We start from the raw sequence: 20,406 nt of genomic DNA on the forward strand, positions 1-20,406 counted from the left end.
TTTGGGCCACGATGATTTTCCATCATTGATGGAGCTATAAATTCTGAGCTGTGCAAACAGATTCTAGAGGAAAATGTCACAGTATTCAACTGGGAACTGTAGCTCAACAGAAAGTGGATCATACAGCAAGACAATGCTGCTGTCTGTAAAAGAAATGTAACGTGTTGGAATGGCTGAGTGCTGACCGCAGTGTTATAGAAATGCTGTGGAAGGACCTGAAACAGGCAGTTAACGAATGGAAGCTAACCATTAATCATGAGTTAAAGCTCTTTTTAGGGAGGAATCTGCTAAAATCCCTTCTAGCTGATGTGCACTGCTGATAAACAGTTAAAACCTTCTGCAACTTTCAGCACCACTGTACCTGCTGAATTGGCTTTCTTATGAAAGCACCTGTTATGTGCAAGCATCAGAGATATAATATTAAACACAGAGGTTGTGCTCTGAGGGAAGCCGTGCTGCCTCCTGGGGCAGAGTATTTTACTCTCTGACAGCTGCAGGGATCAGTAGCTGGTCGGGCAATAAAACCCCATGCATCACACCTGTCAGCAGGGAGCTTATAAAATAAGTCCACTCCCCCATCTACTCCAGCTCCTGCCAGTTTGAAGCTGAGAGATGTGGGTCAGCACCACACGTGTTCGCTGTCTTTCACTCTGTATTACATCAAACACACTGACTGACATTGTGTTGATAAGCCAGATAAGATGGAGCCTTAAAAGTCATGTTCCTTTGAACATGTTTCTCTGTAATTACTGGTCTGATATCATTCAGACACGCTGTCATCCATTTTTAACCCCCCTTTTAACAGATAAATCTGTCTTTTTGCCTGCCAGAATCTGTCTGGGCACACTTGTCTCTTCTTCTCTGGTTCTCTACTGACTATAGCTGGAGAGATGAAGATTGGAAAACGAGCTCCTTTTTCTGCAGTCCAAAACATGACTCATGTGCTAAGTGATATAAAGAAAAGCACGCTTCCTGACACAGCAGTTTTTTCCAAGCCTCCACAATACTGATGGAATTTCTGTAAGTGCTTTTGTGCAGTCTGTCGGCTTTTTTGGTTTACATTGAAAGACGGTAAAGGTAGTGCCGACTAACCTGCATTGAAACATGCAAATTATGTACTCAAACAACAGGGTAGAAGGCTCGACACAGAATAACAAACGCAAAAACACCCAACCACAGAGTTTTCATCAAGTAAAAATAATTAATAAAACTTTAAAAAAAGTGTTATTATTAAAATGCATTTAAAGGTAGACGACGTCTTCATAGCTTCTAGATCTTCCGTGCATCAACATCTCAGTGAAACTATGCCACCCTGTACTGTAAGCTTTCAGTGTCTTGATGTTAGAAAGAGAAATTCTTTACAGAATGTGTAATTATCAGTGCTGATTTACCCTGTGTGAAGGACAGATTTGGCTTCAAGGTCTATGGGATGCTGAGAGATAGAGCTGTTAGTTACCACTATGACTAGAAACACGACAAGTGTTTAAATAAAACCAGTGCTACAGCTACTTCTACTTCTCATAACACAACTAATAACCTTAGTACTGCTCATACATTACAGCATATAAAAGCATTCATTAGTACTCAAATCACTCTTGGTCAAGGCCTTCTCCGCTGTTGTGTCTCTCACTAAGGTACAGTCCGGTCTCAGCGATACAAACATTAAAGCATGCCATAATAGACCACTGACTGAAACGTAAATGTTCATCAGCCAAGGTCGTAGATGCCCAAAAAAAGAAAAACACTGGCTCTCGAAACAACTAGTGCAAACAAAAGTGCAAGTGATGTCAACAACTTTACTCCTCAGGACCCTCAAACAGGTAGACGATGTTACAAAAATGAAGCAATGGTCTCCAAAATGTGAAGGATTTAATGAGGGGAATACCCCATTCCCACTTTGAAAGATGAGTGTGATTTCTGTAATTTACCACCATTTTTTGGTTTTACCAGTTGTCATTAAAAATTTATTTTAAATGTCTTATTGATGGCAGTTTACTGTAACCAGTGGTAAAAAAATAAATTCTAGGTAGAGAAAGTAAAGAGAAAACTGAGAAAGTTTAAATGAACTTCTCATTATGAACATTGATAGAGTCCTTTTAGTAAAAAAATAAAACAACTGTGCTGCATATTGTTAGAAGGGTCACTAATGAGGGTAGTAGGCAAATTGCAAAGATTTCATTGGGTTTGCTTTTTAGTGTCACTCTGAGCCTGAACAAAATTCTTCATAATTGTTGCTGCTAGTATACAGTATGTGCTCTTTTTCACTCTAAAAGCCGATTCAACGGTTTTATCAAAATGCACAATGAGTCATTCTGCGTTTAGGCTGGAGCCTATTAAAAAGGATACTTCACAGTTTTAGATTTCCAGCATTACTACAGATAATGTGTAGCTTATAAAAGAAAAATGTTTAGGCAAAAGCCTTTATCAGTTTAAACTCTGCAAACAGACCTGCTTACAATAGCTGGGAGGCACTAGAAAAGCTAGATGCATACATAATTGTCAAAGGTATTGTACAGTTCAGTGTAAGGGCGATACCACCCTCTAGTCCTTTTGTGAGTGTTTTTATTTTCAGCCCTTCTTCAGTCTAGTAAGTTTGAACTCGTCTTCAATAATATTCTGTATTTTCCAGGCAGAGTAGTTGATGTAAAGTCAAACTACTACTACTAGTAGTTTTTATTAATCCAATCACCTGATTAAGTTTAATTCATTCCTGGAACCTGGCATTTACTTTCATTGAACTATTGTACAACTTGTGATTTCTATCCAGTCACTTTTCAGTGCTGGAGCAGGAATTCAGACTCCATGGTCACAGTGTAAATTGCTTTCTGAATATACCCTATAAATAAAAAGGCAAAATAACTTTTTGACGTGGTGCATTTGACAGACCTTTCTCCCATTTTTGGCCTGATTAGGTGCTACTTGAGGAGATTAGTTGTCTTAATTGAATTTTTGTAAGACTGTCAAATAATTTCACCAAGCACAAATGTGCATAAACACAGCTGGACAGATACTGGAGGCCGAGTAAACGGTGCTCATGTTCTGTATCAACACGGACATTAATAGGCTTGCAGACATCTAGAAGTCATCTGTGAATTCTCAGTGGAGTCATCATATGCAGTACACTGACGCATAATACCCATCAAAACATCTCATTTCTGAATATGCAAAGATGCAATTAAGGTTGACAAGCTCAACTTAAGGTAGACAGCCGTTTTTCACAAAGACCAGTGATCAAATTAAGGAAGGGGCTAAAAGCTGGATAAGAGTTATGGTTAAAATGCCAACTACTATAATTTTTTTGTTTTAAATCTCATCACTTTACCTCCAGTTGTTCCCAGAGACTGAAAAACTGCAGTTGCTTGTAAACATCCTGGAATAACCTTGTTAGACCTTACTGCAATTTCTTATATTTAATTGAAAGCTGCCATTATCCCTCCTGGGCCTCATGAGTCACCCAGGCAGTGTTAGTTTTATGCTTTCTACATTAGTAAATTACAAACTCTGTTGGATTTATAGCAGTGGAAAATGTTTAACTTATATTGAAATATTATATATCTTCTTGGTTAATTGGTTGTTTCTGTAGTATTCCTTTGGCAGCAACAGATATGACATTTTTAAGCATTTACAGAAAAGCAGATGGTCTTTATTTTCTCCATCAAACAAACTTTTAAACAAACCAAAGAACCACTTCTTTTGTAATTAACTGTGTCAAGCAGGCGGTCCGTACAGCTGCCATCATATTAATGATCTGTAGGTGGAAACGGTGCAGTCTGTAAAGTAGTGAGGTTGGAGCATGTTCTGAACGAATGCAGATTTTTAAGGAGGAGTTTGGTTGAAAAAGTATTTTCCAGCTGTGATAGTATGGAGACTGTTGAGGTGATTGACACGCGCAAAAAACTATGATGTTGTATTACTTAGAGCAGGTATGTTTGACTTGGAGGTTAGTAGATATGTGAGACGGTGAATGATATTTTATCAACTCGTATCAGAGACTGTGAAGGACTTAATGATTTTACTCTGCAACCAAGATCTGAAAAGGTGTTGAAGTGGAACTTTGAGGAGCCAATGAAGAGACACGGCTGACTTCTCCACAGCATAATGAAGGCCAGACTTAACTCCTCATTAAAATATCCTGTTGTACCTTTACTTGCAGGGACAGCAACTTTGCCTGTTCAAACCCAGTGCTGCTTTGACTCGAACCTTTGGTTTTTCTAAAGACAGAAATGCCACATTTTTTCATGGCACCATTTTAAGGATTTTGTTTAAACCATGGTGGATACTTTGACACCGTTGCAGTATTTGTCTGACTCAGCTGAGGTTTCAGTCCACAGATAGACTGACTGAGTCCATCCTAACCACCTGGGGATTTCTGGATCAAAGCTATGAATCACTCTTTTTATACCCCGGCCTAGTGTCATGTGCACAGTACATGTGTTTATTTTTCTTTGTGGTTTTCAAGGTCATCATAACACTTTTTAACTTGTGTTTTCTTTGATCATAAGCCATCAGTAGTTTGGTCCACAGAGTTGGTAGCATGTTTTAGTGGCAGAGAGAACACCATTAAGCAATAAATAAATGCCTAGTTTTAATTTGAGTTAAACATGATGGATTTAGATTTAGGTAGTATGTCTCATATTATCCTATTGTGAGCTAAGAAGATGGAAGAGGAGGAGAGGAGTCTGTTCAGATTGTTGCTCTCAGTTATCTTTGTTATTCTCAGCTTTCCCAGCATGAGACACCATTGGCTGTCAGATGTCATTTTGGCATAATTTCCACTAGTAGCTGTGTTGATGTGGAGCCATTATTTCATTCCTGACAGAATCTGCGACGTTTGCTTGAAACAGAAGTGAGACTTAACATTTTAGGTGTTACTTAGGCTTTAATTGGTGTTGTTCTCCCTTGGCCAAATAGGAAAGTCATCAGAGTTGGATGGTTTGTTGTGAATATGTCTAAATATGTAGCCTTTTGGACCATCTGAATATTTTATGTGTTCACAGGATCTGCTTTATAACCTCCATCAGCAGCACTGGCTGACAGCTTTTAAGGCCATTGGAGGGATGTGAGAGAGAGAGTGGAAGTGAGAGCAGGGTTATGATGACGTGGCTCTTGTTAGAAGCGTCTCTTCTCAAGGGTCTTGGCCGCAGCCCATCAGTGTTTGAAAAAAAAATGAACAGGAAATACAGGAAATGGAGAAAACAATACACACACCTTATACAGTGACAGAGTGAAGCCATGTGTTTCATTAGGAGAAGCTGCAACCAACAAATTGAAACACAGCATAAGTAGAAATTATTTTAATTGTGGATTCATGTGATGATTATTTATAATATAGTTAGGATAAGATTATTCATCGTATATAGTAATTTAAAAAAAAAAGGAAAAAATGCCAAACACAATTCTTCTGACCGACACCTAAAATGCAAAAGCGATTTATTTACTTTTATATAAGCAGTAAATTGATTAACTCAATAATTGTTTCAGTGCTAATTATAAACTTTCTAAAGACATTTTTCCTAGGATGATCCTATTGGATTGCATTTTAACTGTATCTGTGTCTGTAGGTTCATTTGAGTTGTATCATATGCAAAATAATTTCATTATAACATTATAATATTATGTTTATAACTCTATACAGTACATAACTATTTATGACTCCCAGTAGGACATTTTCTTATAATTAGCACTGCTGACTGTTTGCTCTTTTAGTCTTAACTACATGAGATGGCTTTTAGTATTAATAGTCTGGAGTATTTAACATAACTATTACTTTACTGGGATGAGATATTCACTTTTCCTCACTCTTTTTCTCTCTCTCCTTGTCTCCAGCATAAAGGACCTGGCCAAACTCTGCCATCCCCTCCATCTGACATCCCACTGTGTTGCACCACTGCCATGTTCTTTCCCCGCTGTGCCCAATCCATGGAGTGTTCACGCCCACCCAGATAGGATGCCAGCCTTTCCCAGTACCCTGCATCCCCTCCTGCCCATCACCACCTCCTCCTTCTCCTCGTGTGTACCTGCTCTTGCCAACAGTTCCTTTTGGCCCCCCAGGCTCTGCCCTGTCCGGCTCCAACATGGTGGATGAGGTAACCACCATGAAGGATGACATCATCAACGCCAACACGCTGGCTTGGCTGGTCTGCTCAGGTGTGTCCATCCTGGCCAACACTTGGAGCATCCTTAGTGTCAGTGCCAAGCAGAAAAAGTGGAAGCCACTGGAGTTTCTCATCTGCACGCTGGCGGGCACACACATCCTTAATATGGCCATCCCCATTACCATGTACTGTGTCATAACGCTGCGCCGCCAGCACTCCAGCTACGAGTGGAACGAGGGTCTGTGCAAGGTGTTTGTTTCTACCTTCTACACTCTTACGTTAGTCACCTGCTTCTCCGTCACCTCGCTTTCTTACCACCGCATGTGGATGGTGCGTTGGCCTGTTAACTACAGGTAAGATATCTGATCTGTTGCTTTATTATAGATGCAAGAAACAGCTTTTTATAGATTGCTATCTTGTCACAGTACTTTTCCATTACTTCATATTTAGAAAATAGCAGTAGAATTTATTGAAGACAGTTTAAATTCATACCTCCTGCACAGCTCCATAAACACAACATCTGCCAAATCCATATCAAAGACAACAGTCAAATCTCCCTTTGTTTATGAACAGATTCTTTGGGTGGGATGGGACCGCTGTTTAGTTTAGTGTCACTTATCAGTCTGTTTACCTCAGTTCTTGAGAGGGACGCTCTGCGTCAGGTGAAATCTTTTTCATGCCATCACATCTGCTGGTTGCCGATATTTGGGGTCACACCATGTAAAAGCCTGTTGACTGAGCATATGCCAGCTATAGCTCCCAGCTTCATTTGACTCTGCACAACAAGTGATTTCACAAAGTATCACTGAATAATAAACATCAGGTTCACCTCACATTAACAGTCAACACCCTGCTGCAGTAACACCATTTTTGGTCTTGTTAGACTCCCAAGACATCTGCTGTTCACACGTAATCAGATGTTCTGAACAGCATTGCTGCTTTCTTTGCAACAAGATTTTGATGCTATTTCTGTCTGTATTCAGGGATGTATAAGTGCTGCTTTAACATGTGCTGATGATTTTTAAACAGCACCCACTGGTTTGTTCTATTTACACTATTCAAAACACATTCCTGAAAGGCTTTGGTCTACTTCCAATGGTGTATTATAATAACAGTAATCATAACAGTAATACAGCTTAAAGAATATTGAGCACGTAGAATTATCAATATACAAGTTGCAATTTGCAGCTTAAAAATCTCACCTTAGAGGTCTTGGCCTTTGTGCAACCCAGCTGTTATTCACGGCTTATTTCTGGTCATCAGCCACAGTACAATAATTTGCAGATGAATGCCTTTCTAGAGCAAACGCTGTGGCAAATACAAGCACGGCACATATTAAATCAGTATTCATTTGTGCAGAATACAAACAAGGTACAAAATGGGTTATTGAAATGGTGCAGAAACTGGTGTCATGGCACATGCGGTGGAGATCATTATTCTTTTGCCTCGCTCTTCCTCCCCTGCTGGAAAAACAATGAGTGAGTGTACTTTCTGTGGAATCAGACCTGGAGATTCTGTGCCTACAGCCCTCTTGGCCAATTTTACAGTCACAGATAAGCAGATGTTTAAACGATATATGCAAACATCTTTTAAAATCTATGCTCAATCTATGCTCAGCTACAGTATCTACAGTATATTGCGTGTGCAGCTGTTACAGCTGGCTGATGTCCACACAGATATATTTGGCTTCACACAAATTCTTTATCTCTCTTGTCTGCTCTCTCACTCATCTGATTATATTCTTTCTCATCTGCTGTCTGGAAACATTGACTTTCCTCTCAGCTGTTCATCTTGTTTTCAAGTTACTTTTCCCAGTGATATGTTGGAGTGATAGCTCAGGTAATGCACTATGTAATTGCTGTTCACTGCTGCTTTCATTAAAATTGCTTCATGTGTGCCCTGCTGAGCAAGCATGGCTGCCTTGTCTTTGACATTAACGCACGCTGAAGGCCTGAATTATGAATTCTAACCTTGTACTTCGGCAGCTGTTCTCATCATCCTGCGCTCGCTATCTCTTAGGAGCTCTTTCCCTCGCAACTCTCTCTCTCTCTGGTAATAGATTCAAGCAGCTTGATGACGTAACCTCCCCATCATATGTACCCCAGGCACATTCAGGAAAGGCTAGCAATATTAGTCACAGTGACAACAAGACCCACTTGTCTTTGTACAAAGCTACAGTGCGAAGATAGAGGCTACCGCTGCTCCCTCTGTGCCACTCATATTGAGTGCATGTAACCCATTGTTTATTAGTTCCATATATTTCTGACTATATTTATCTGCGATTTTGTTTATGTGTGGGGGTATACATGGTATTTCTAGCCAGTGCTCCTCCAGAATGTTTTAATGAGGGGAAGAAGAGGATGTGATCTGGTTCTCTGGAGGGAGACAGATCGGGTTTCCTGCCAAAACTGCTCCTGGACAACTGACACTTCACAGTGAATTTACTGTAGTCCTTAGAAACACATGAAGCAGAAGAGGTACATTGATGTAGACGGCACTATTCTGTTGTATCTGCTATTATCATAGTATGTGCTCTCTTAACAGGAGCCAGTTTAAAGACGCTTTACTTAAATAATATATTAAATATTGTACATGCAATAGAGTATATGTACAGTATGTACTCTACAAGCTACAAAGAATTCACCTCTGTGAGATTTGTCACTGACATTTTTAAAAGCTTAGGTGCTAATGTTTTGGCAGGATAGCACAGCCTTTCAACAAGTTTTGAAATTGAGAAGATCAGTCGCCCCATGCAATATTTTTCGACGTACGTGTGCTGGTGCAAACCTTGAAGTGCCACACCGCTAGAGGACACAAACACATTCAGCAAATTGCTCCACTGTAACAATTACTTGGAGGTGAGACGAAATAGAAATCCCTTCACGTTGAAGTAGACCTAGATGACAAATAGACCGAGGGACGTGAAAAGCAATCTTTTGCCATCGGCAAAGCATCGATTTCCCTCCATTAAACTCCAGTTTATCTACGTGATGACTGTGTGGATAGTGCTTTTTCTCAGCTTATGTGTCCCAGGTGCAAATCTGCAAATTTACAGTATTAAAACAAAACATCTGTGTAATTTACAGTATATATAGTAGTAACATTATATCTTGTAGAAACTCTGTGTTGTGCATTATTTACTTTGTAGTGTGTTGAAGATTCCAGCATATATTATTATTTTTAGTAGTAAAAGCAGCCAAGTTTGTGTGAAAATCTTCTAGTAGCTTCATGGCTTCTCAGATCCACCAGTGTCATAGCTAAGATCCACATGTATAAGACTCTTATGAGCTACAGAGTCTACCCAGCAGGGCAAAAAAGGCACAGTCAAAATCTCTTCAAGACCTCACAGTACATCAACTAACTTTATGCTAAAATGTATTCTTCTGCTTCCAGGTTGAGTAATACCAAGAAGCAGGCGGTGCACACAGTGATGGGCATCTGGATGGTCTCCTTTATCCTGTCCACACTTCCTGCAGTGGGCTGGCATGACACCATTGATCGCTTCTACACCTCTGACTGCAGATTCATTGTGACAGAAATTGGCCTGGGCTTTGGCGTGTGCTTTTTGCTACTGATCGGAGGCAGTGTGGCGATGGGTGTGATCTGCATTGGCATTGCTCTCTTCCAGACCTTCTCCATTCAGGCGGGCCACAATGCCGACAAGAACAAGTTCAATGTCCCCACCATAGTGGTGGAAGACGCCCAGGGGAAGCGCAGATCATCCATTGATGGATCAGAGCCTCTCAAGACGTCACTGCAGATCACCTACCTGATCAGTGGTATCGTCTTCATCTACGACTTCCTGACTGGCTTCCCCATTCTGGTGAGTTCACGGCCTGACCAGGAATACATTTGATGAATTTCACCCTAAAAGCAAGTTCAAGGGCCTAGCTATTAAGTCATAATGTCCACTTTTAGGACAGTAGAGTATATGCTCGGTCTATAGTTATAGTTTAGTGAACAGATCAAACTTTAGATGCAGATGTGCATTTAAGAATTTAATGTTTGTTTTTATTTCTATAGTTTCTATAGCCCTAGACTTTTGATTCAGAGTTATGCAGCATGAACCTTTTAGATGTTTGAGTTGTACAAATCCCAGATGTTAGTTTGACAACATTTCTCAGGATCTCAACACTTTTGTGCCTGTTTACATCAAGTTGTGTCTATTTTCTGATCCAAACAAACGTGGTGGCTGCATATTTTAGGACTCCAGACTTCAAAATAATAAAAAAAAGAATAACTTCCTTCTACTTCCTGCAGTAACGGATCCTTCAAGTGCATTATTAGTGAGTGAAGGAGTGTGCTCTGTTTCAATGTGTCATCGTTTGGTTTGCAAATTCCACCCTCAGGTTGTCATTCATTTTTAATAAGTCAATTCACTGGTTTTCTGTGCAGACTGTGCAGTTGTGAGCCTGTAGAAAGCTCGGGGCTTGTTGTTTGTGATGCAGCCAAATAAGCCATCCTTTCATCTTAAAAGCAAGTCACCATGGTGACAGTTTTTTTTTTTCTGTAAGGGAAATTAAATTAATTTAAGTTTTTTTTTTTTTGTCCGTTTTTAGTCTCAACAATTCAACTATGATGAAGTATCTGTTTTAATGTTTCAGGTTCTGTTAAATGATGTTGACTTGTAAATGTTATCATTCTCTTATTACCAAGTGGGAGAACACAAGCGTATCAAAGTGCCTCAGCATCTATTTCTATATAATACATATAAGCCATCTGTTAATCTGTAATATTTGATTTTATTTATTTTATATTTAACATTAAACAACCCTTTTTAATTTAGTGTCACCTCAGTCAAGCCAAACAGAAACTCCTGCACCAGCCACCTCTAGCTGCACAATCTTTTCATGTTGAAATCTAAAGCAAGATGAAAGTTCTTTGATTTAAAGGACATTGCATGCACATTAGCATTTTACTACTTCAAATAAAAACCAAAAAATCATATTGTAAAGTATAATTTAAATTTCCCAGTGTTTATTGAGTGTGTTATCAGTTATAACAAAAGAAATTAGGCCTTCAAGTCATGTTTTCAACAAGTCTTCCACAACATGCTTCCCTTTCTCGCTCAAACAAAAAATAGTCTACTATTTATATTTGTCATAATGAGCTTGCAGATTAGTTTCTGTTTGCATATTTTTCATGTTTCTGTTGTTGTTACCACTGTTACAATTGTTATCAGTCATTAACCAGGAACATTTACAGGGTCTTAGATAAGATTTCTAAGAGACGTTAGTGTGCCCTACAGTAGTTTCTACCAAAAACAAATAAAAAATAATAATGAATAAAAAATAATAATGAATAAAAATATAGAGACAGAATAACCTTCATTATTAAATCCTTGCTGGTATCAGTGCCCAGCACTGATGAGCTCACAGGTCTGGAGTCATGGCAGCAGTAAGACTGCTTTTCATGAATTAGTAAATTTCATTGTAAAGTTAAAAAAAGAATTGTAGAAATGGCACAGTTTATTTGTATAACGCCCCTGTTATGTTTGTGCAGTGATTAGTGTGTTTGTCATCCTTGTCAGATTTAACTACGTTAGGCATACACCAAGATGTCTGAGTTCAGGATCAGAGGCAAAGCTGCATTGTGGTTGTTTTATAAGCTGGAAGATCAAAGATTGTGTTTTAAAAGACAGTTGTATATATATTTTTTTCCAAACGCCAGCCAACTGTAGTATAGTACTGATGAAAGATCATATTTCGAGTACAGTCATAGAAACAACGAAAGCTCCGCCAGCCTTCCTTATGGCCTGATGTAATGAGCTATTTAAATGCATGAAAAGCTGTAGCACACATACAAGTGAATGTGTGTACTTGTTTCAGGACAGAGAAATTGAATCGAGGAGGAATAGAAAAATGACCTGAACAAAACAGAATCACCATGATTAGAAGCAATATAGTATTATTTATCAAGTATGTGCATGCACTCAAAAAAGATTTGATATACTGTACTACCTATTCTACTTCTGGAAACACCGAGTTGTCTGACAGGACAGTTTTTTAAAGGGAAGTACTAAAAAATGCAAACACTGCAAGGAGATATTTGCTGTTCTTTTGGTGACTCATTAAGATACTGAAGTTGACTGGTGTTGGAAAAAGAGCAAATATAAGTTTTATAATAGTTTGTCTTATGTTTTCAATATTTTCCCACAGGACACATTTCCATTGTCATGTTCTCAATTTAGTCTTGTGTAATTCTGTATTTGACCCAGTGAGGCTTGCCCTTCTAACCAATCAGATAATTTTAACAATTTATTCTTGAGTAGTTCGCGTTGCAGAAATCTTATTTATTGTAGGGCAGTGCGGCGAGCAGAGAAGCAGAGCAGAGAGAGAGAGACGGCTGTGCAGACAAGTATAACTGTCATATTATAGCTTAAAGTAGCACTGCATTGAGCTCTCAGGTCCATCATAAAATCTACATTTATCTCACATGTGATCATACTTTGAACTTAATCTACTTTCAGTGTCAGTAGAAGGAAGGGTAGAGTATGTTTGCAAGTTATCCTTGTACTTGGATGGACTTTCACAGACTGTAGCAGGTTTGATGAATTGGTGACTTTATATTTTAAACAGTGTGATTGTTAGCATGGATGGTTGTGTCAGGCCTCTTGCTCAGTGCCAACTGGGTTTGACTCTAAGCCCCTGCAACACTCAAGGATTATCAGATATAGCTAATGCATGGAAGAAGTAATGAATCAATTAGCCAGTTAGAAAAGAAGTATACCAACTATTTTGATAACTGGTTATTGATAACTTTTGTTTTCTTTTTATTATTTGTTTGTTTTTTCAACCTTCTTCATTTACTCTACATTATATTTTATCACTGCAACAATGCAATGTCATATACATTACAATACCTCACCATACAGTATAATAGCTGATCGTGCTTTTGTGACTGTAAACTAAAACCGTGCAGGTGGTGAGCTTTACCAGTCTGAAGTTTGATCGCTCCTACAACTGGATGGTGTTGTGTGTGCTGTGGTGCTCCATTGCTCAGTCCATCCTGCTGCCCATGTTCCTCTGGGCGTGTGACCGCTATCGGGCCGACATCCGTATGGTGTGGGAGAAGTGCGTTGCCATCATGTCCAACGACGACGTGGATGAGGGTAAGCCACTGTCAGGCACCTCCCTCCTGCCCTGCATCCTTTTTCCTTCCTCTTCACCTGATGATGTGAGTGATTCATATGTCCTAGGACAGCTCTGTGTTGATTAGTAAGAGCCCTTAAAGTAGACTTGGTATATGCTCTATGTGAAGATGCACAAACTGAATAAGCTCCAAAGACATTTTGGTTCAGTAGATAGACACTTTGAAGTAAAATTGTACATAATTTGTTCCTAAAACCCTTGTAACACCTAATCACTAGGCATGGCTCTCTGACCAGAGCTCGACACAGAAAATAGTCTCTAGCACTGTTGTAGGCTGTTTTTACCCTTGGAAATTACAATGACTGATGTGATGTATCATTCTGAATAGTTTTGTCTATAAGTCTAGAGTAGTTATAGTGATGAAATTAAGGGGAGCACCATTGCAGGAAGGGAGGTGAGGTTAGTATTGAGCTAAATAATTCCCTAGTTTATGGAGGGCTGTGTAATACAGGTTCTGACCTCTGTCTTTGAGGGATGGTATGCTGTGATCTCATAATCAAACCTCAATATAAGCCAGTTAATATTCACCTTTTGAGACAACAACAATAAAAGTGAACTTTTCTGTATGTTACAGGGGGAATGTGCAGGGACATAGTCCTTTATACAGAAACACACTTTGGACATAGTTGTTCATCTAACAAATGATTTGGGGAAGTGATTTTCATGTGACCTTCCTCTTGCTAGTAGCTGTATTCCAGCAAATGCCTTTGTTGCTAAGAATCATGGTTTTATCAAAATCTTTAAACTCAACATTTTGAGATTTCGACATTTTTGGCAAGAGATATTAGAAATTCATGAAACTGAAAAGAGTGAATGTATTTCTAATTCAGGTTCTTTGGCCTGAAGCCCCACATTATTAACACTGTCACAGGTTAAACAAGACATTAGAGGTAGATATTTGGCTTGTTCCACATCTTTGATCTGAACTGGCTTTGAGGTATGATACAGGATCATCCCCATATGTTGTATACCTAGAACACTGCACATAGGTCTGTACATAAAAAATTAGATTTATTAAACTTAAACTTATGACTTATGAAGTACAGCAATATTTTGGACATGATTGATTCGGTGTGTATATTCCTTTTTGGGGGTATATGGGCACGTTTCAACCCAAAGTAATGATTAGAACTCACAAATTACATTTTAAAAATAATAATAATGTGTTTTTAAATAAACAACTATATTCTTAGTTTCTTGCATCATTTTTAAATTGTGCTGTGTTGTGGTTCGAGGTCTGAAATCATTGGTCAGGTGTTATCATGTGACCTATCATGTGACCTTGTTTGTCAGGAGATGAAACGGAAGTGATAAGTGTCTGTGTAATTTAACTTTCTATACTAAAACATCTTTTCTGTGTTTTTGTATGTGGTGTGTATGTCATATGTTTTGTTTTACCATGCTATGACACTGATGTCTTTACAAAGACTACGTAAAAAGGAGAAAAAGAGAAAAGGGAAAGAAAATGAAATATATCTGCACAAACGAGCTATTTATCTTGCAGCACTTTTTTTTTTCACTCCCGTGCATCTAAACTGGACAATCTTCCTCTAAAATGCCCTGGCATGAGGAGATGATAAAATAAATGGTTCCCCATTTATTTGTTAGGATCCAGAGTAAACTGGAATGGTTGCACGGAAGATCAAAACATTTTCATGTCATTATGATGGTCATATTTCCCTCAGGTCACAAAGGGATACGCTTATGTTGTTTTTTAATAGAAATGCAACTGAAATAGATACAAAAGCAATTATTTTAATATAAATGAGTTTTATTTTCTTTCTTTTGTTTTATTTTATTAAATTTTTTTGATGTGGACTCTGCTCAGATTACAGTGAATTAAAGATGAAAATGCTGTGTTTGAAGGCATAAGTCTGAATTAACCTGCTAATACTAAATATGTGGTTAATAGATAGATTGTCCTCCTTGGACCAATGAGGGGAGTGGGGCTTAAAAATAAAATAAATCACAGACACACAATTTGGTCCCAAAATTAGGTCACATGATAATCATGGGAATGTTTATGGACTGGATCCACATTCCATTTAATTTTAGGACGTTATGAACCATGGAACTTTTTTTTTCTATTGGCACATTAAACTGAACCTGATCTGAACCCCTTCTCTCCTGTTTCTAACCCTTCAAACCTCTTGATCCTCTCCCTTTTGACAACCCTCCCGATAACTGCTCATTGTCCAGCAGGAGCCATGAAACAACACAGGGCAGTCTGTATTCTGTGTGATAATTAACACTGCCAGTTCTCTGCTTTTTTACAGAGGGCTTGCCATGTATAACTCATCACAGTTGTATGTATAAGGATTGTTTCCTGCTTTTCCAAAAGCTACTCTCATGCATGCCAAGCTGCCTGTGCAAAGAGCTACTTTCATCTTCCATCTTTTGGCCAACATTTTCCTTCAGATCCGCATTTTACACCCATCTCCAATTGATCTTTAACGAACATGAATGTAGCGATTGGGACATTATACTCAGTAGATGGGTATGGATACACTACCCTCATTTTGTTTTGTACAAAAGCCCCGTACCTTCAGAGCTTCTTTATTCAACTGGCTGGCTTTTTTTCTAAACTCACAATAAATTTGAGGCATTTCCATCCCCTTACTAAACAGTTAAATTTTTGTAGCAAAAGTTTTATTAATTACGACTTATATCCCAGAGCAGACTCAAAGCAAAAGCCAACAAAACAGAGAACAACTGAACTTGTCTCTCTTATCTATTCGTCTGTCTGTCTGTATGTTTTGTGTATTGAGTCCGTTGCTCTCTAATCCTGACGCTCGTGCTTTTCTGCACTTTGCAGAAAACAGCCAAGATGGAGGAATTCATGCCGACTTAATATATGACAGACCATATGACTATAGCTCGGCGCCTGAAATCGTGACGGTAGACCGTAATGCCAAGTATGAGTTCTCAACCTTAGAAAGGGGGGTTCTGCAAGGGTATCCATTGAGGGAACAACAGGAAGATAAAATGCAGTATTTGCAGGTATATTTTTATTGATTTTCTTCATTTCTTTTATTTGATCAATTGAACATTTTTTAAATGACACTTCATTGCTAATGTGCATGATGAAATGGCCTTGTGGGCCTTTTACAATATCTTGCATCTTGCATTTTGTGATGCTCTCTCCCAGTTATGCCTCATACTTTTTTGTCTTTTTTTACGTGGATCAAAAATAAACTCTGACTGACTAATGTTTGGCAAATATGACCATCAGTCCCATTAACATATTAGATGTTCTTCATTGACCAGTGTGTCCTAGCCATGGATCTACATGTAGTTGACTACAAATTTATTATGTAAGAGGGTAAGAGTTCAGTAACTGACTTACCTTCTACATTTCAGGGTTCCCTCAAGGTTTCAGGAAAGCACTACAAACATCTGTTCATGTTCAACACTCAAATTGTGTCCATTGAATCCAGCATCTATTCCAGTCAGTGCAGAGCTGGGAAATGTTTTTCAGCCTGCATTAACACCAAAGCTCGTTCTAACATGCAGCCTTCTAGGACAAGTTAACAAAATGATCTTGATGTGGCCCAGAATCATATATTGAAACTGTAATTATTGAAATGTACTGATTAACACAGTGATGATGATGATAAAAATGTTGCTTGGCCTGGAAGACTGTGGTAAGAATATGCAACAACCCTAACCTTTAAAATGCATCTTAACACTGTGTCATCTTTGTTGTAAACAATTTAACAAGACCTTCAGTTTTCTCAGCAGAGCCTACACCCCACTTTCCATTTACTTGAATCATTTGCTAAATGAATATTTCAAATAACGTCAATTGGCGCAACACTAACACATATGTAAAAATCCTAATAGACGTTTCATAAAGCAATGCTCTCACAGGACTGGCTCTCTATTTGTGACAATTTAAGAAGCTTTGAAACAGAGATGTATACAGTATCTATCATTTACCTCATCCACCGTCTTTGTGTCAAGCACATTTTATGGCATTAGATTCTTTAATTGCCATATATGATTTGGCTGTTTTAATCTTTGCTGTATATGTGTGACTGAAACAAATAAGGTGCATTTTTTTCAGTTACAGGACAACTCGCTGAACTGATAGTCACATATTTTTTTTTTGTTGCTGCTGGATGGGTGCAGATCCAGTTAGACCATGAATCAACAAAACCCTTCAAGTCATTATCGAGTAGCACTGCTATCTGAGAATTGCTAAGGCACTTCTAAAGTAGATTGATTGCAGAAGAAAGCCACACTGGCTCTTATGGCTTGCAAATCTTTCTATCTCCATCCATTCTGCCAACTAATGCCTGCATCCTAATTCATTGTAATGCTTGTGCTGCCCTCTGCTGTTCAGCCCTCTGAACCTAACACACCCGATGACACTGTATAGTCTGCTGTCTCATTTCTCTGCATTTACTAAAAGCCACCACAGTGGGGCAGGCTGAGCTTAATCTTGTGGCTCTTGACGTCAACTTGACAAATCCCCTCTCTCTTGCATAGTTGTCAGAACAGAACAGAGTGGAATGTGAGTATAACTATCAACGTTTGCAGTTTTCATCTCTCAGTAGTGGAGATGAATGCTAGTTGACTTACAGGCCTGTCGATGTTAAGTTCATAGATGTCTGGGGGATTGAGTAATGAACTTATACGTGTTAAATGTTGGATTGTCCAAAAGACAGAATCATTTCTGAAATTACCTATATTTTCTATGTAGAAACATTAGTTATGTCAGTATCTCAGTAGACTGTACTGCTTATCTAAAAGTGCATTACGCTGTGACACTTAGAGCTGCATGACCTTGAAGAATCCCACATAATACCTTTTGTAACTGATAATGTCGGTGTGGTAAACTTAATAATAATGTTATATAACCTGTAACTTACTCAGCGTACATTTCAGTTGTCTTTTCCTCAAAGACGACTTATTTTGAGTTCTAGGCGAGTGAATGTCTAAGTAATTGAGACACTGAAGGTTATGGTCTGTGCCTTGTATTCAGGTGCCCCCTACAAGAAGATACTCCCACGACGAAACCGACATGTGGACCAACGACCGGATCCCCTCATACCTTCACCGATGGGGCTCCACCGAGGACATGATAGTGAGTGCCCACTACAGCTCCACCTTGCCGCACCACGAGAGGCGCAGGAACAGCCTGGTCTCCTACCACGAGGAGAGCCACCATCACCATCACCCACATCGTAAGCGGCGACGCTCTGATGATAGTATGCACTCCCTCAAACACCTGCCACGTGTGGTTTGTGGTGGGGAGCGCTACGAGGATGAACTGCGGTGTTTCAGCCGTGATGAGGTTATCAACTTTATTGATGAGACACCTCTGCCGAGCCCCAGGAAGAGCCCCCGGCGCACATCCACCATCTCATTAATCCCTAATGTGTATGAACAGCACACAGTCATACTTCCTCATTTCCCGCTCACAGACTTTGAGCGTGAGCCTCAAGTGCTCAGACGGTACTCGGAACACAAAAGGAGCAGTAGTCGAGGCAACACGCCCGAGGGTTCCCCCAAACCAGACAGATCTGGTCTAAAGAAGAGCCTTGGGGCTTGTGGCTCTGCTAAAGGCAGTCGGGAACGAATGCAAGATGGGAAACACCAGGGTGAAGTGGGCTCACCTGTGTGCAGCCAGCAGACTCATGGGCACTCTGCCTCTAGACCCAGGACAGGCAGTGGAGCTGGGGCTGGTGCCAGAGCCGATTGCGGGTATCATAAGCACCTGAGCAAGGCTGAGAGTAAAGGAAGCACAAACTGTTTTGTAAGCACACCCTCGGTGTCCTCCTCGGGATATATCACCTTTCACTCAGATTCTGTAGGCTCCACCACCTAAAAGCAATTTTTCGTTGTTAATATCAACATTACCGAAGTTATTATTATACGGAAAAACACTGGAATATTGGTGGTTACGGGAAAAGTGACATACTGGATTATTTTGCCATTTTAGGTGTGTGACTAGTCACGTTGTTTTACAATAGACATTCCACCAATAAGTACCTGTTATGATAAATGGAATGGGAGTTTAGACATAATTTCTGAATGGGCCTAAGGTTGAATTAACATGTTGACTGGTGAAAAGGTTGTGTGGTTCTTTAATTCAGTTTTGATATGAAACATCTCTACTGAGGACACCTCTCTGAGCACTAACGCAAATCTGAAGTTTTTGGAGTGAACATTCCCACACCTTGTTTTTGCTGTTTGATGTTGTTTCTTCTGTTCAAAGATTTGGACGATGTAGTTTTTAGGGTGTTTTTCTTTCTTTTCTTTTCTTTCTTTTATTTTTTTAACTCAAGAACTCAAACTCAAATTGTTTTATTTGGACTGTAATGGTTGTGTGTTTTGTTGTGTTGCTTTCAAACCAAACCCTCATGGAACTCGAGATTAATTTCTGAGTATGACACATTTTACATATTATATTTTATTTTCATTATAACGGATACCTTTTTTATTACCATTATTATTCACACAAAAAAAACTTTTTTCAAGCACCCCATGTCAAAGTAAACAGAGTGGTAACCCCAAACTCCGATGCCTAATAGTTTTACAGTTACTGTGTGAGGTATTGAAATATAACGTGAACACCCCTAAATTCTTGATGAAAATGTGAAGTCAGTTTCTGAAGAAGATTGACATGCCATGTATATATAAAGGATATTGGATTTATGGTTTTGGTGTTATTTTTGGTTTGATAACTTTGCTTAGAGAATTTTTTTTTTCATCAGGTTTTTATTATGACAATGTTTGTGTTAACTTTGAGGTCATGAGGCATAGAAGTACCACATTACTTGATTTATCAAAGCACTAGATGTAGAACACTCAAATGCAAAGGGTGACTGAGCATGTCAGCCTGATCTCACCTCTTATTTGTTTCACTGCGTTTAAAAGCACCAATTGTGGTTTTCTAAGTAGCCATCTAAGAGGAAACCTACTGTGGATGTCAACTGGCCAAAAAATGTAATAATCATAGCCTTTTAGCCTGACTAGATGTAGCATAACATAAATGCTGATGTTGTACCTAAACCCTAAAATATACTGCCCATCCAAAAAAAAAAAATAAATCACCCACTCTAATATTTCGATGGACCACCTTCAGCTTAGATTACAGCATGCATTCACTGTGGCATTGTTTCAATAAACTTAAAGAAAGAATCCATTGATGG

The 20,406-nt window shown here is 39.0% G+C and overlaps 1 protein-coding gene across 1 annotated transcript; it reads left to right on the plus strand.

Moving 5' to 3' along the window:
• The first annotated feature begins 5,870 nt into the window (after nt 1–5,870).
• On the plus strand, nt 5,871–20,406 carry LOC113166859 (probable G-protein coupled receptor 153). Its single transcript, XM_026367037.1, has 5 exons — nt 5,871–6,448; nt 9,489–9,918; nt 13,017–13,206; nt 16,062–16,246; nt 18,234–20,406. The coding sequence occupies exons 1-5, from the start codon at nt 6,075–6,077 to the stop codon at nt 19,077–19,079; spliced, it is 2,025 nt and encodes a 674-aa protein (XP_026222822.1). The 5' UTR covers nt 5,871–6,074; the 3' UTR covers nt 19,080–20,406.

This window comes from Anabas testudineus, chromosome 7, assembly GCF_900324465.2.
Source record: "Anabas testudineus chromosome 7, fAnaTes1.2, whole genome shotgun sequence".
Taxonomy (NCBI): Eukaryota; Metazoa; Chordata; class Actinopteri; order Anabantiformes; family Anabantidae; genus Anabas; species Anabas testudineus.

What these genes read in the sequence shown, in the direction of transcription:
- LOC113166859 (XM_026367037.1), top strand. Translation starts at nt 6,075, where the DNA reads ATGGTGGATGAGGTAACCACCATGAAGGATGACATCATCAACGCCAAC. An exon ending in CAACGACGACGTGGATGAGG is followed by an intron (nt 13,207 to 16,061) that starts GTAAGCCACTGT and finishes TGCACTTTGCAG; the next exon opens with AAAACAGCCAAGATGGAGGA. An exon ending in ATAAAATGCAGTATTTGCAG is followed by an intron (nt 16,247 to 18,233) that starts GTATATTTTTAT and finishes CCTTGTATTCAG; the next exon opens with GTGCCCCCTACAAGAAGATA.